Genomic DNA, 16,632 nt, shown 5'->3' with positions numbered 1-16,632 from the left:
ACATGCAAACACTTGATAGGGGAAACTTCAAAACTACACTCGTAAATCAAAAGTTGCCCATTATCCATAACTGCTGAGAGTAGAATTCAATTTTCTCCAGGGATACACTCTAAACTCCTCAATAGTTTATCCAACCACAGTGGCCATGCTTAAACACACACACTTACACACATGCATATGCACACACATGGACACACACACACACACAAACCAACACACATACAGGAAGAGAGAGACAGAGGGGGAGGGAAAGAGAAAAGAAGAGGCAGAGACATAAAAAAGAGAGTCTGCTCACATTACATGGAACCAGTAGGTTGTACATAATACACATGTGTGTGTGACAGTAATAAAAAACAGGTCCTGAATTTCAGAGGGAGTTAGGGGGAGTTGGAGGAGTGAGGGTGTAGAAACTATGTAAATACAGATCTCGTGTAGGAAATTGTCTAAAAATAATATAAATAAAAAACATTTTAAAAATGTACTGGATTTTCTAAACACTAAGACAGTTTTCAACTTGTAACAGGACAGAATACATTTCAAGGTAAGCAATCAAAGATTCTTTGAGTTGGGCGGTTGGTGGCACACGCCTTTAATTCCAGCACTCGGGAGGCAGAGACAGGCGGATCTTTGTGAGTTCAAAAAAAAAAAAAAAAGATTCTTTGAGATCTTACTCATTTTGAGGTCATTTCTTTGGTGACCTGTTCCGAGCAAGAGGCAGACATTGTTACCCTTGGCCCTTCCTGAATGGAGAATCACGAAGAGCTTCCTCTGTGTCCTCAGCAAATACCACATCATTACAATACTCTGAGAATTGTGCCTGTGAAACAACTTCTGCTGTTGCTGACTGATATTTGCCCCACAGAAGATTTGCCAAACAGTACTTCAGAAATCAGGTTTTAAATACTGAACAATTCCATAGTTTTGTCATCGTCCTTAATTGAATTTTTCTGTTGGGAAATGCTACATCTGCCACATAACTGTCTTTTGAAATACAGGAGAATTTCTGACATAGAAAAGACAATTTTGCTCATCCATGCAACTTAGGATCTAACACCTTTGCCACTGTGTGTCGGTGTGTGTCTCTTGAGATAAACTCTGAGGGGAGAGTGCCATGGCTTCAAAGTACCATGACAACTTCTGTGACAGGAACCACAGGTCCATGGGTGTCACATGAGTTCTGTAATGGACTAGAGAACTTTGTGACAACTGTAGCCATGGTTAGAACATTGCAATCTTGAGGATCGTTAGCAGGTACATTAGGCTAATAAGGAAAAGACTACTGTGGTCAAGTCTATGGTAAACATTACGATCACAGGGCTACATATATGATTTTCAGTTCAGTTGTGAAATATGCGGTATTGCGAATGATTAATTGATATCATTACAGGATGGGTTGACCCCTCTGCTGCTAGCACTCCGAGAAAGGAAACCCCGCATGGCAGCATACCTAATCACACACGGTGCAAATCTTCACGTATCTGATCAATATCTAAGGTACTACACTTTGCATTTTTAAAACACTACTTGTGTTGAAAATTGTCTAGAATAGTAAAAATCATTCATTTCAAATGTGTTATGGGACTAGATTAGAAAAAGTCAATAAAACATCAGTTACATATCTAAAAATATCTATTACATGAAATGGTTATGCCAAAGAATGATAGTCAGGTTCATATTCCCTTTCATAATGAGAGGTTTTTATTTTGATTTTTATTTTGACTGCCATATGATCTTCTATGAATTGATAGCATTTATATTAGATTGTACATTTACAGTGTCAGTTCCAGTGTTTTCAAGTTTGCAATCACACAACCTTGTGAACACCCTTTAATCTTCAAATACTTTTGGTGGTGTGCAGAGAAGGATGATACATGAATGGTAGTTGTAAACTTACATATATGGCATGATATTAGTATCAGGAATTGAAAACATTCATTTTTAACATTAAAATTATTTGATAACATTATTACTATCATTTTACGCAAATTGCAATTCCATATTTAACAGTGAATTGTATTTTAATAGAATAGGAAGGAAATGGTGTTCTTTTTCATATAAAGCTTTCTGTGTACTTCTGGTCAATTTTCTCCAAACAGTTATTCACCATAAACAATTTAAAATACAAATTCTACTCTATAAAGTATCATAGTGGGCTAAGAAGTTTTCTGCTTGTTTTCTAGTTTTAGCCTTGGACATATTTTAGGAATCTGAACTCTGCTTTCAGGATGCTTAAGGCTACTTAGTTAATGGTCCATTCTACACACAAAGGCCTTATACTTATATGGTAAAATGTATACAGTTCACCATTTAAGTAACTGAATTGCCTCTGTCATTCTAGAACAACACTCATGTATGCTGTTAGATGGGATTGTGAAAATATGGTTGAAATTTTACTGAAGAAAGGTGTTGATCACCAGTTAAAGGACACATTTGGATGGAGTGCTCTTTATTATGCCATTATGGGGAAACGCAAAACGTAAGTCCAGAAGTTAAAACGCTAATTGAAACTAAATTTAGACATGAAATATTTACCAATGTTGTATTTTAACCAAGCATGACTTCATTATTTAAATGCTTTTGGAATGGAAGCATTTTAGTCAACTCCACTTGCGATTCAGGATCATTATGACAAAACTCAGATCATTGTTTCCTTCTTGGCTAAAGGAAGACCAGCAATAGAGCAACCTATATCTTGGAATTCATTAGTGTTCTCACCATGGGCTTACTCTTTATTTCAGTAATATCAAATTCTGAATTCTGTAGCATTTGATAATAGGTCCATTCATGAATTACAGAGTGCTTTCATTTAGGATTCTAATCAGATCAAGACTGAGAAGCAGGTTAGATACTGCTTTCCTATTTCTGTGCCTGTTTTTAGGTGGTGAAATTTTCATAGCAAACTTTTAAACTAAAGTAGGGAAATCCTGAGTTTTGGAAACTTAAGTTGGAGCCTAAGGAAACACTTTCCCAGAGTGAGTATACTTAGGACTCCTTCCTATATTAGGGCACTTTCCATCCTGTCAAGACAATCCAGATGATTTGAACCATAGTAAATCTACACCATCTCATTCTATTCTTTCCCTCTAAAATGAGACACTTTGTAAAATCTTTTAGAACTAATAAATTTGAAGGGTATGTCCAGATGACTTGATGGAATCTTACATTGTCTTTGAAATATCTTAAATATTTAATATATTGATAAATGATTTTCCATCCATATTAAAATAATAACGTTGTTTACCACCATTTCCATACTTGGCAGAAAAATGGTGATTATTCAGCACGACTTATTCCTCTGGAGACAACAAAATACCTTCACACGTAAGTCTTTTGAAGTTTCCTTCTCTGTAGCCCTTCTTTAGATTAAAAATGTTGCATTTAGAATTTTTCAATTCTCTGTAATTAGATATTATTTGGGTACATACCCAAGAATAGTGTAGCTGGATCTTGAGGTGGATCCATAACCAGCTTCTTGAATAATGGCCAAACAGATTTCCATAGTGGTTATATGTTTGTACTGCCCTTACCTTTGGGTGAGTGGATGAGTGTTCCCCTTCCCCTTCACTCGCAAAGAGCAGTTTTTATTTTTAAAATGCATTTAAATTATGATAGAATTAATATCCTTCCCTCCTTTACATTCCTCTCTCCAGCTCCTCCTAGGCAGTTTTAAAAACCAAGTGTCTATTGACGGCTGAATTGTTTAAGAAATTAGTTGTATGAAACTGCTTTGTTAAAAAGTTTCTCAGTTTTGCACCGGAATTACATACTTGCATGTAAAAATATTTTTTAAATTACCATACTGTTATGAGATGCCAGCCTCTCCCCAGCCCACAGCACATTTTAGTGTACTTCATACATTTTTTTTCTAAAAATGTTAACATAGTGTCTACTTCATTAATAGTTCCACTACACTGTATTGTAATTCATTTTATTTGTTTATTTTATTTCATGTGTGAGTGTTTTTGCCTGCATGTACACCAGGCATGTGCATCATGTTCATGTCTGGTGCTTGTGGGAGAGAGAAGATGGTGTTGTATTCTTTGGAACTGGAGTTACAGGTGATTGTAAAATACCACATAGGTTCTGAGAGCAGAACACAGGTCCTCTTGAAGAGCAAAGCATGCTGTTAACTTCTAAGTTGTCTTCTTAGCTATCCACACACATTATAAAAAAAAACACATTATTTTCTCACAGTAAAAATGAATGCATTGCAGTAAGTGAACACAATTACTTTGTTATACATATCACAGAAAACATGATTTGTATGGCTAAACAAGACACAATATTCAATCCTTTTATGATTTTCTTTCCTGTGTATGTTATTAAAGGAATGTTTTCTTTTCTATAGATTTTAACTAAAGTACAATTAGATCACTTTCCCACTTCCCTTTCTTCCCTCCAGCACTCTCCCCACGCTCCCGCTTCTTCCATGTCCCTGCAGGTCTCAAATTGATAGTCTCTTCTTCCCTTATAATTACTCTTCAATGCACACATTCACACACAGAGACACAAATGTATAACTACAACCTACTGAGTTCAGTTTTCTTGTTTGTAGTTACATGGTTTCAGTGCTGACTACAATTTCATCAGTCAAGCAATTAGGGGTTCCTGTCTGAGAGAGACTCACTATCCCTATCTCAGCAGTCATTAGTTTCCTGCAGTTCCTTGTTCAGGAGCATGGCCCTCGGAGATTCCTCCCTACTTCTTCCTTAGCATGTCTATTGATATTATCTCTGTTCAGATCTTGTTAATGTAGCCATTTCCATGAGAGACTGTTTCACAGCAGACTTCCTGATGTTTGCAGTCTTTCCATCTGCCTGTTCTGTGATGTTCCCTGAGCTAGAGATGCTGGAGTTGTAATGTTGATTTATCAACTGAGACTGAGATCCCTAGACTCTGCTGATCTCTGCTTCATGTCTACATTCTGGTGTGGGACTCAAGAGAATCTTGATGAAAGAGTCAGTGGGTCATCTTTATCTTCTCAGAAAAATAGCTATTAGATTCATTAGTTCTTTGTACAGTTTTCTTTTTTCTATTTAATTCATTTACTTTTTATTATTTCTTACTATCTACTGTTTGGGGGTTTGGTTTGTTCTTGTTTTTTTTTCTTCAAATACTTGACTTGGATCATTAGGTCATTTATTTGTTTATATGCATACTGGAGTTTATTTTGCTGTCAATTTTAACTTTTATGACTCAATGGTTGCATACTGTACATGGCATTATTTCAATTTCAATTTCCGTATTAAAGTTTCCTTTGTCTCTAGGCATATGCTCTATTTAAGAGGAGCCTCTTTGTGCTGCTGAGTGGAATATATATTCTTTGGTGTTGAGGTGGAATATTTAAGTATTGGTTAGGTCAATTGAATGAAGATGTCATTTAATTCTGAGATTGTATGTATTTGGGCTGGATGACCAATCAATTGGAAAAATCGGTGTTTGCAATCACATAATGTTATTGGGTCTGTGTTGATCTGTGCCTTTTGTTCCATTAGGTTTCTTGTGAAGTTGGGTGCACCTGCATATATGTGTGTGTGTGTGTGTGTGTGTGTGTGTGTGTGTGTGTGTGTGTGTAAGTATTCTATTTTGTATTTGTTGACACTTTAATTAGTATGAAGTGCACATCTTTGTCTCTTCTGCTTCATTTTAGTTTGAAAATGATTTTTCAGGTATGCCGACACCTGCTTGCTTCCTGACAGTGTTTGCTTAGAATACATTTTGAGAATACATTTTGCATTCATTCATTGTAAGAGGGTGCTTGACTTTTAAACTAAGATGGGATTTTTCATAGACAATAGATAGTTGGATTTTGTTTCTTAATTTGTTTAGGTAGCCTTTGTCTTTTGACTGGAGTGTTGAGGCCATTGATATCTGGATTCGTTATTGAAAGTTGTACCTAGATTGCAGTGTTTTATTTTCCTGTTGTTTTGTGTTGTTAGATGCCCTTTGTATTTCCTTAAATTATAGCTTTGCTTGTTTTCTTTCTAAAAGTCTCCTCTCGCACTTACTCCTCTCTTCAGTTAGAAGTATTACATTTAGTAGTCTGTTTAGAATTTATTATTTGCTATAACTGTTTCAGGCTGCTTGTATCATGGAAGTGTTTCCTCTTCAGCTATGGCAGACAGATTCACTGGGCACATGAGTCCTGGTTGACATGCATGGCCTTGTAGTATTTGAAGTTCATTGCTTCAGGCTCTTCTGCTTTTCAGAGTTTTATTTGATAATTCAGCTGTTGCCCTGGGCACGTTCATTTCCAAATGACTTGTATACTTTCTTTTCTTAAGCTTTCAATATTTTTCCTAGTCTTGTATATTTGGTGGTTTGGAGTTTTCTTTTTCTGATCTTGTCTGGTTGGGGTTTTGTTTGATTCTTGTATCAGTGTGTGTATATATTTCCTTACGTGGATGAAGAATTCCTCTGTGATCTTTCTATTAATCTTGTCTATGCTATTGATTGAGAATACTGTTTCCTCATGTATGCCAATAGAATTCAAAGATTTGAGCCTTTGATAGTATCTCAAATTTCTTGCCGGGTCTTCTAGCATGGCTTTTTTTTCTTTTTTTTTTTATATTATTTGCTAATTAATTATAGATTTTCTACTTTTTCTTTAGATTCTCATATTCTATCTTTTGTTTGATTTGTTATATTGGTAAGGTTTTTCTCTGAACTTTCTAATTGGGATGCTGAAATTTTCAGTATTATGTCTATTGCAGCCATTGATCTGGACCTAGTCTTCTGTGTATGGTGACAGCCACAAACAAAAAATGTGGGGGCAGAACAGGGAAGAAGTGACTTACCCAGAAAAGGTTGTGATATATTGTGTACTCTAATAAAATTTGCTTGAAGATAAGAGGACAGAACAAGCCACTAGATTAAATATAGAGGTCAGGCAGTGGTGCCACACGTCTTTAATCCTAGCACTCAGGAGGCAGAGATCCAACTGGATCTCTGTGAGTTAATAGAATAAATATAGAGGCCAGGCAGTGGTGCCACACGTCTTTAATCCTAGCCCTCGGGAAGCAGAGATCCATCTGGATCTCTGTGAGTTATATCCACCTTGGACTACATGAGATTTAATCAGTCTAGGAGAGAAACAGAGCCAAGCAGTGGTGGCACCAACCCTTAATCCCATTACTGGGAAGTCACATGCCTTTAATCCCAACACTAGGAAGGAAGTGATGGCTGGGTGGAGAAAGGTATATAAGGCATGAGGAGACAGGAACTAAAGGCTTTTTGGCTGGAACCCCTTTTGTCTAGAGGCTTTTCAGCTGGAGAGCTTTCAGCTGAGGACTCAGAGGTATTCAGTCAGAGGATTCCTGGAGTTGGTGAGGTTAGACTTGGCTATGACTTGTTTCTTTGTCTCTCTGATCTTTCAGCATTTTCCCCAATATCTGGCTCCATTTTTTTAAATTAAAATAACATTTAGGATTCCTGCAACAGAGGGTTCACAGCTTTGGGTCTGGAATAGGATTGTTGGCTTCCAGAGAAAATGAAGTAGCTACCTAGCTAGCAAAGGTAGCTAGGAAACATGAAGGCCATGGCTGCTGCATTTCTCAAGCAAGGCATGTGGGTTTGGAGATAGTAGTAGGAGATAATAGGATTGGAAATGGAAAAAGAGAATTGTCCAATAATGGTGGCTCACAAACAAAGATGGTTGTCAGCTTGGATCTGGAGCAGGTGTGAGTTTACTGAGGGCAGTTTTTGGGGGGTGACAGAAAAAAAGAGACTTATTCAATAAAGGTGGCACAAAACCTAAAATAATGGTAATTTTGTATTCAAATTCTTCCATTTAAAGAAATACATCATATAGTGTTACTGAAATGTTTATATACATGGTGAATACTTCTGGCTCTACTGTATGGCAACGGTCTGGTTCCTAAATGTATAATTAGAAATTAATATTCTTATCTGTGAGGTGTTGAACTCAAGGTTTCATACTTTAAGAAGGAGGTGCTCTAAGTATTTGCTACTCCAATGACCCTATTTTTATTTTTATTTTTGTTTATTTTTGTCTTCCTGCTTTGTGTTGCCAAACTGACCCTTGTCTGCCAAAAGGCAATCTCCAGAGGTCATACTTTTCCAAACTGTAGTCAAGTCTTTCACATGATTTTTTCCCATATGCAGTAACCTTTAGAATGTGAATACTGTAGATGAAGTAAATAATGAACCTCTTCTTTGGGGGAAAAAAGAAGAAACTAGTCTACTAATTCCAGGATTGTAGCTGTGTATCTGGGGAATATTTGTTGTGTTATAACAAAATATTTATGCTGTCTTCAAATTGATCCTGGTACCATTCTTCTAGAAAACTACTCTCTTTGCTATTTATTTATGATAGGCACTGATTCTGGCAATGACACTATTTGCCACTAGTTGGAATTGTTGTCAGTATACATGGTCACCTACTTTGAGTTATCAAATGCTGATAATTTCTTTCATTCTTTTATTCAATAAATCCAAAGGAGGTGAAGGTTTCCTGATGCATTTGTTATATTCCAGTACCATAGTTATTATTTACCCTAGAAGATTTTTTACTCTAGAAGATTTACCCTATGATATTTTATAGACTAATATAATCAACTGAAATATGTCTACTTTTCATTCAATTATAGGAAATCAGCCTGAAGATGTCTTTTCATCAGGGTAAGATTTTAAGGTCTTTGAATATGAATGTTAACTTATAATTAGAACCAGGGAAAAGAACTAATGTTTATTGAATATTGTGTTCTTCACTGATTCCATCTGATTTATTTAGTGTCCATGATGCATTAATATAATCATACATTTTAAAGCTTTTACATCCTTGTGACTAAGTGTCTTACTTCTTTAGCAACGTCATCCAGAGAGTTTGATTAATTCTATGATTCCATAGGTAACAAGTTGCCAGCTTTTGACTGAACTGTCAGCCTGTGCATTCTCTTGTTCCTGTGACTACATTGAGATGATCTCATGTAGAAAGCCAGTTTTCCTTATGTGTCAACTCTGGATTAGAGTTTTCCTGAGAAACCTATCTATAACTCCATAGTTTTTCTTTTTGAAAATTGTTCTTAGACACTACATTGCTATCAAGATTGGAGGGGGAACCTCTCTTAATTGTGTCTGTAGTGCCATAGGTTTGAAATGAGCAAGATGACAGAAGGCTTGGAATTACATTATTGGAATGGTAGTCCATGTGCACATATACCATGTTATGTTGATACAATTGAGCATCTATTTAACGGACATTATGAACTTATACTCAGTTTTGTTTTCTCTTCAAACTACTGGACCGCCTGGGTACAGGAGGGTTTTTTTTCTCTCGTTTTATCAAGTCTTTGTTTCCCCATGACACTAAGCATTTTGAAATTTTTTACTGTACATTTATTTTTTCTCGTGTTTCTTGACCTATAGTTTAGAATTTTTGACTGCCAGGTACTGCTTCTTGTTTTATTAGAAAATCTCAGATCTGAAAAATTTGTAGTTTTTAAGGAATTTTGAAAACTAATAAAAATATCCTGAGCACAGAATGCTAGATCCAACATTATACATAAACAGTTGCTCTGAGGGAGAAGCCAAAATTAAAACACAGTATTCTATGGAGGTGGAAATACAAATGGCCCAATTTAGATTCCCATGCATTCCTTCACTAAAAGACCAGTCCTTGCTGACCAGTATTTGATTGAGAATTTCTGTAGGAAAATATGGGAATGAGTCAAGTGTTCCAAGAATGGTATTAAAAGTAGCCTAATGGTGGATGATTTGAATGACTTTAACAGGGGAAGGGCAATTTCGAAAGGAAAATCATGGAGGCCAATAGGACTAAGAGTTTGGCCTCGTGATTAGTTTTTTAAAGACAATAAAGTTATTTACATAGACACAGGATGGTGAAAGTCATCTGGGAATGGATAGGGTTGAATGTAATTTGGAAACTATATTACCTTTTGTGCTTAATTGATAGAAATGACAAATAGATTCTTCTGTTGAAACTTACTTGAGCAACTTGAAGTCTTTATAGAAAACAGGAATGTGGTATCACAGAGGGTGGGCTAGAGAATGTTCAGAACCAAAGGCTGAAATGAAAAATATCTGTGATCCTCTGCCACTGCTTCTTTTCCTGTTACCTTTGCCAAATTCCTGTCCTTTTCAGATTGGAATTGCAGAAAATAGTCATAGAATTTTGTAACATATCTAGGCTTGGGATGTGTGTTGCTGACCCTCCATTTCAGGAATCTGCACCTTCCTGGGATGAATATTGAAAGGCCAGAGAACATCACTGAAGACTGCAAAAGAGGGAACGAGGAGTGGTATCCTATATAAGGAAGACATCTAGAGAACATAGAGGGAAACAGAGGCAAAAGTCCCAGGGATCTGCTTCTCCAGAAGTCTCTGCCATCAACCGAGCACATATGAAGGTTTTTAAGTGCTTGGTAGTTTTTGAATCAGCCTCCACCAATGTAATAACTGAATTAATACATTTTAATGTTTGAACACCCATGATAAGAGGATTTCAAACCTCAATGTGCACATTTGTTTGTTCACTTATAACTTTAATGTTCAAGGATTTCACATCTTTTTCATGACTTTATTAGCTGTTTTACAATGAATGGATGTGATGGTTTCCTTTCAATGGGTATTTTCCATGCTCAAGAATGAAGGTTGCCATTTAGTAGTTATATAGTTTTGTGCTTTATTAATAGAGTAGAATGAGGACACTATTGTTTTGCTTTATTTGGGGCTATTACCTTTATTTAAATTAATGATTAAAGAGTATGTGAGCAATTAATTGTAATTTGCGTGCAATCATCAGGACAGTTTTCAAAACAAATGATTTTCAGGTTCCACAAATATATTGACTGACACTTTTTTTTTTTTTTTTTTTTTTTTTGGTTTTTCGAGACAGGGTTTCTCTGTGTAGCTTTGCGCCTTTCCTGGAACTCACTTGGTAGCCCAGGCTGGCCTCGAACTCACAGAGATCCGCCTGCCTCTGCCTCCCGAGTGCTGGGATTAAAGGCGTGCGCCACCACCGCCCGGCGACTTGATGTGGAACTATGTGTAACTCTTTCTTGACAAATGCAGAGATTAGGAGAAGTGGAGACAGAAATTAACAGCTGAACAAATTTTATAAAACAGATGTCTTATAACAACAGAAACACCATTTGCTATTCAAATAACTAAACATTCAGGACAAATGCTATTGTCCACTACTCACTTATTTGTTGTTGTGTGTTTTGCTTCAAAGACATCACTTTGAATCTGAGTCACTGATTTCCGTGTGTACAGGAATGAAGGACACAGCTAATTTGAAAACTCAGGTAATCAATGCCTTCTTGAGGTAAATTCTTGTGCTGAATTTCTTCTTTGTGGAGTTTGAAATGGCATAATATAGCAGTTGTCAAAATGTCATCACTTTAGATGAAAAATTGGCTAGAATTTTTTTATAAAATTATGACAATATTACTATATTGATGGTGAAAAGTACCAAAACATAATAATTATTTTAAGGTTCTGAAAGCCAAAATGTGGTAAGAAATAAGTAATCACAGAAAAATTAGTTTGTATAGTTTTACCACAGTGGAGGGATTTTGAAATTTGGGAATATTTAGACAAATAAACATTAGTAGTTTTATTTTTATTTCTTAGAGCATGACTTACATAATTTTCAGGCTTCTCTAAATATGTAGACTAACCTATTCATTATGTTGCTTAAGGTATCTTATCAATAGCTTACATATCTAAACCATGTATTGAAGGGCACAGAAATTAGCATTAGTTTTTAAAGTACCTTTTAAAAAATCTTTTACTCATGATACTAACTTTTAAAAACTGTTAACTGTATGTCAACTACATGTTAACTGATTGTCAACATGCAGAAGACTGCATATAGATCCCTATCTGTCACCATGCACTGAACTCAAGTCCAAGTGGACCCAAGACCTCAACATAAATCCAGTTACACTGAACTTGAGAAGAGAAAGTAGGAAGTAGCCTAGAATGCATTGGCACAGGAGACTGCTTCCTAAATATAACACCAGTAGCACAGACACTGAGAGAAACGATTAATAAATGGGACTTCCTGAAACTGAGAAGCTTTTGTAGGGCAAAGGACACAGTCAATAGGACAAAACAACAGCCTACAGAATGGGAAAAGATCTTTACCAACCCCATCTGACATCTGACAGAGGGCTGATCTCCAAAATATATAAAAGAATTCAATAAACTAGACATCAAAATTCCAAACAATCCAATTAAATGGGCTACAGGGCTAAACAGAGAATTCTCAACAGAAGAATCTCAAATGGCCAAAGGACATTTAAGGAATTGCTCAACTTCCTTAGCCATCAGGAAAATGCAAATCAAAATGACTCTGAGATACCATCTTATACCTGTCAGAATGGCTATGATCAAAAACACTGAAGACAGGGGCTGGAGAAATGGCTTAGAGGTTAAGAGCACTGACTGCTCTTCCAGAGGTCCTGAGTTCAATTCCCAGCAACCACATGGTGGCTCACAACCATCTGTAATGAGGCTATGACCTCTTCTGGTCATACATGCTATATACATAATAAATAAATAAATCTTTAAAAAAAACAAAAAAACAAACAAACAAAAAAAACAAAAACACTGAAGACAGCTTATGTTGGAGAGGATGTGGAGGAAGGGGAACACTCCTCCACTGTTGGTGGTAGTGCAAACTGATACAGCCACTTTGGAAATCAGTATGGTGGTTTCTCAGAAAACTGGGAGTCAGTCTTCTTCTATACCCAGCTATACCACTCTTGGGCATATACCCAAGGAATGCTCAATCATACCACAAGGACACAAGCTCAACTATGCTCATAGCATCATTATTCATAATAGCCAGAAACTGGAAACAATCTAAATGCCCCTCAGATGAAGAATGGATAAAGAAAATGTGGTACATACACACAATGGAGTACTAGTCAGCAGTAAAAAAACAATGATATTATGAAATTTTCAGGCAAATGGATGAAAACCCAGACTCAAGAGGAAAAATATGGTATGTACTCACTCATAAATGGATACTAGATGTAAAGCAAAGAATAACCAGACTACAACCCACAACTCCAGAGAAGCTGGCTAACAAGGAAGATCCTAAGAGGGACTCAGAGATCGAACAGTGAAGGAGAAATACATGAGATCAACATGAGCAAACTGAGGGTGAGGGGGAGTAATGGAGGGCAAGGAATGGGGGATGAGAGCATAAGGCGATGGGAGGTTTGAGCTGGAACAGGGACAGAGTGGGATAGCAAGGAAAGAGATACCATGATGAAGACATCATGGGAACAGGGAGAAACAGAGTGCTAGGGAAGTTCCCAGGAATCCACAAGGATGACCCCACCTTAGACTACTAGCAATAGTTGAGAGTGTGCCTGATCTGGCCTACTCTGGTAATCAGATTAGTGAATACCGTAACTGTCATCATAGAGCCTTCATCCAGTAACTGATGGAAGCAGATGCAGAGATCCATGGCCAAGCACCAGACCAAGCTCCAGTAGTTCAACTGATAAGAGAGAGAAGGGATTCTATGAGCAAGGGACATTGAGATCACGATGGGAAAATGTACAGAGAGAGCCAGCCAAACTAGTGGAAATTCATGAAGTGTGCACCAATAGCTGTCGAGCCCCCATGGGACTGGACTAGGCCCTCTGGATAGGTGAGACAGTTGTTTGCCTTGAACTGGTTAGCAGACCCCCAGGCAGTGGAATTGAGATCTGTCCCTGGTGTGTGAGTGTGTTTTTTGGAGCCCAGTGCCTGTGGTGCGACACCCTGAGCAGCCTTGGTGCATGAAGGAGGGGCTTGGGCCTGCCTCAACCAAATGTACCAGGCTCTGCTGAGTCCCCATGGGAGACCTTGCCTTGGAGGAGATGGGAATGGGGGGTGGGTTGGGGAGGAAGGCTGGGGGTGTAAGGAGGGAGTACATGGGAATCTTTGGTTATTATGTAACATGAATAGAAAATTTCTTAATAATAAAAAAATAAAAAAAACCTCTTACTCATGACACTAACTTTTGAAAACAATTTTTCAAGTCTGGTGTAGATGGAAGTTTTCCTGTGTCTTACAGCCAGTTGGTCCCAAATAAAAACACAGTGTTTATATTAATTATAAACTGTTTGATATATGGCTCAGGCTTATTGCTAGCTAGCTATTATATCTTAAATTAACCCATTTCTATTAGTCTATGTGCCTCGTGGCTTTACCTGTATTTTATTACATCTTGCTCCCCCTGACAGCTTGCAGCATCTTCCCTGACTCCACCCTTCTTCTTCTTCTTCTTCCTCTATCTCTCTTGGTTTTCTTGCCTGGTTCCATCCTGCCCTGCCATAGCCCGATGCAGCATTATTTATTAACCCATGGGAGCAACATATATTCACAGCATACAGAAAGACCATCCCACAGCATTTTGGTACTTTATCTAGAAAAAAGTATTATTTAAAGTGATTAAAATGTAGAAATACAAAAATCTTTCTCTCAAAATAAGTATAAGAGTAGCTTTGCATTATTCATTCTCATAAAATATTGGATCCAGTCGTCATGGCACAGTCTTTATCCTAAAATTCAGATGACAGAGGCAGGTTGAACTTTCCAAGAGTTCAAGAATGTTCCTACTGAGTTCTGTCTCAGGCTGCCAATGGGTACATAATGAGGTACAAAAAGAATGTTTGAAGGCTCTTCATATCCTAGTATAAGTTTGCACTTCCTTCAGGAAGGAACAAGTGTTTCTCTTTCCTTGCATACTCCCCAGCTGAGCTGTCATTTGTTTTCTTGATCTTGACCATTTTGACTCAGGTAAAATGAAATCTCAGAGGGGCATTGATTTACATTTACATTGATGACTAAGGATGTTGAACATTTACTGAAGTGTTTCTCAGGCATTTGTGTATCTCTGCTTTGTTCTGTACCCCATTTTTTAGAACATGTTATTTATTTTCTTGATATTCAGTTTATTAGTTCTTTGTGGTTTAGATGCTAATCCCCTATCAGATGTATAATTGGCAATGGCTTATTCATTTTCCATGCCATAATTTTTTACATGATGCTGTTCTATTCTAAGGAGAAGCTTTTCATCTTCATGAAGTTACACTTGCTAGTTTTGGTCCTAATGCCTGTGTTATTGGTATCTGGTTCAGAAAGTCAGTCATTGACTGTAACAATGAATTCAAGCATTTTCCAGACATTTTCTTCTATCTTAATCAGAGTTTATGGTCTTATGTTGAAGTCTTTGATCCATGCGTAGTTGAGATGTATGCAGGGTGATAGATATGGTTCTACTTAGTTCTTCTGCATGTGGCCATCCAGTTTGACCTGAACCATTTGTTGATGATTCTACAGGCACATAGAATTATCCAAACATAACAGGCTATGGTGAAGACCTTTGGTCTCACTCCACAACCAAATAGGAAGACCCTATTGGTGAAAAAACCACATATTAAATAACCAAACATAGAGTAGATGGATTTGTGCCCAAATAGAATCATTACAACTTCTAACTAATGTTCATGGTGCTAGAAGATACACCTCCTGCTCACAGAGGAGAAAGGTAATCATCAATATCACCAACTACAACCCTGTGACCTACAATAGTGACGTGTCTGAAACATATGCTGCTCCCATAGTAGCATAAATGTTATGGGAATAACAAATGACTTTTTCATTGGACTTAAAGACTGCTTAAGATGGAATACAAACTTGACACTGCCAAAGGGGCCAATAACCTGACAATGTAGGGTACGGACCTATGGACAAACCCAAAGCTACTCTTCTTCTGAATGAATACAGCAAGAAAATGAGTCCTAGAGACATGTCATTATACCTTTCCCAGTCCTCCTTATAGAAGTTTTCTCTTGCAGTAGTTGGAAATCAGCACAGAGATCAACAACTGGTCAAAATGCAGAGTGAGAGACTTTGGACCACCTAGTCATAAATTGGATGTCTTCATCAAACCTCCTCCATCAAGGCTCAGTGTTTATGTAGAAAAGGAAGCAGAATGATTATAACAGCCAGTGCTGAGGGATAAGGTCAAAGAAACTTTGTCTTCCAGACACAACAGGACCAAGACCAATGCACATATGAACTCAGAGACTATGCCCATACACAGATGATTTGCACAGGTTCCAACAAGACAGGGTGCCATCACTAAGAGGCGGAAGAAGACACAGGCTACCATCTATAACCAGGACGCAGTTTGTAATTGATAGCTGTTGGCAAAAGGAAAAAAAAATCAGTGTTCTACTTGAAGCATCACTGGGTATATCAAAGGCACTTCAGAGCAGACACTATGACCAGGGGAAGTTGATCAACACAAAGGAAGCAGTGTTCAATTTTGTGTTTGTGGTATTGTTGGGGGCTGATTGTTCTCTTGTGGCATGTTTGTCTTATTGGTGGTAAGTTTGTATTTTCAATTTGGGGGTAGATTTAAGAGAGAAAGATTATAAATTTGGGGGGTAGGTGGATGGGGAATAATCTGGGAGTATTTTGGTTGGGAAAATATGTTCAAAATATATTGTACATGCAAATTTTTAAATCAAAAACGGAAGAAAAAACTCTTCATATAATTGAGGTATACTTGTTTCCCCCCTAATTATAGCAAGTTCTAGAATAAGGTCTTTGATAACCAATGCTAAAGGCAAAAGTTCA

General features: G+C 37.2%; 1 protein-coding gene across 1 annotated transcript in view; it reads left to right on the top strand.

The window, feature by feature from the left end:
• Positions 1 to 16,632, top strand: part of LOC131901297 (POTE ankyrin domain family member B-like) — a 36,498-nt gene that overhangs the window by 5,569 nt on the left and 14,297 nt on the right. The window contains exons 4-8 of the mRNA XM_059252500.1: positions 1,388 to 1,494; positions 2,339 to 2,476; positions 3,263 to 3,321; positions 8,610 to 8,640; positions 11,216 to 11,288. Coding sequence (XP_059108483.1) covers positions 1,388 to 1,494; positions 2,339 to 2,476; positions 3,263 to 3,321; positions 8,610 to 8,640; positions 11,216 to 11,288 — 408 coding nt within the window. The remainder of the gene's footprint in view (positions 1 to 1,387; positions 1,495 to 2,338; positions 2,477 to 3,262; positions 3,322 to 8,609; positions 8,641 to 11,215; positions 11,289 to 16,632) is intronic.

Source organism: Peromyscus eremicus, unplaced genomic scaffold (assembly GCF_949786415.1).
Source record: "Peromyscus eremicus unplaced genomic scaffold, PerEre_H2_v1 PerEre#2#unplaced_71, whole genome shotgun sequence".
NCBI classification, from domain to species: domain Eukaryota; kingdom Metazoa; phylum Chordata; class Mammalia; order Rodentia; family Cricetidae; genus Peromyscus; species Peromyscus eremicus.
The sequence above is the reverse complement of the archived record's forward strand: the minus strand, read 5'-3'. Positions and strand labels throughout refer to the sequence as shown.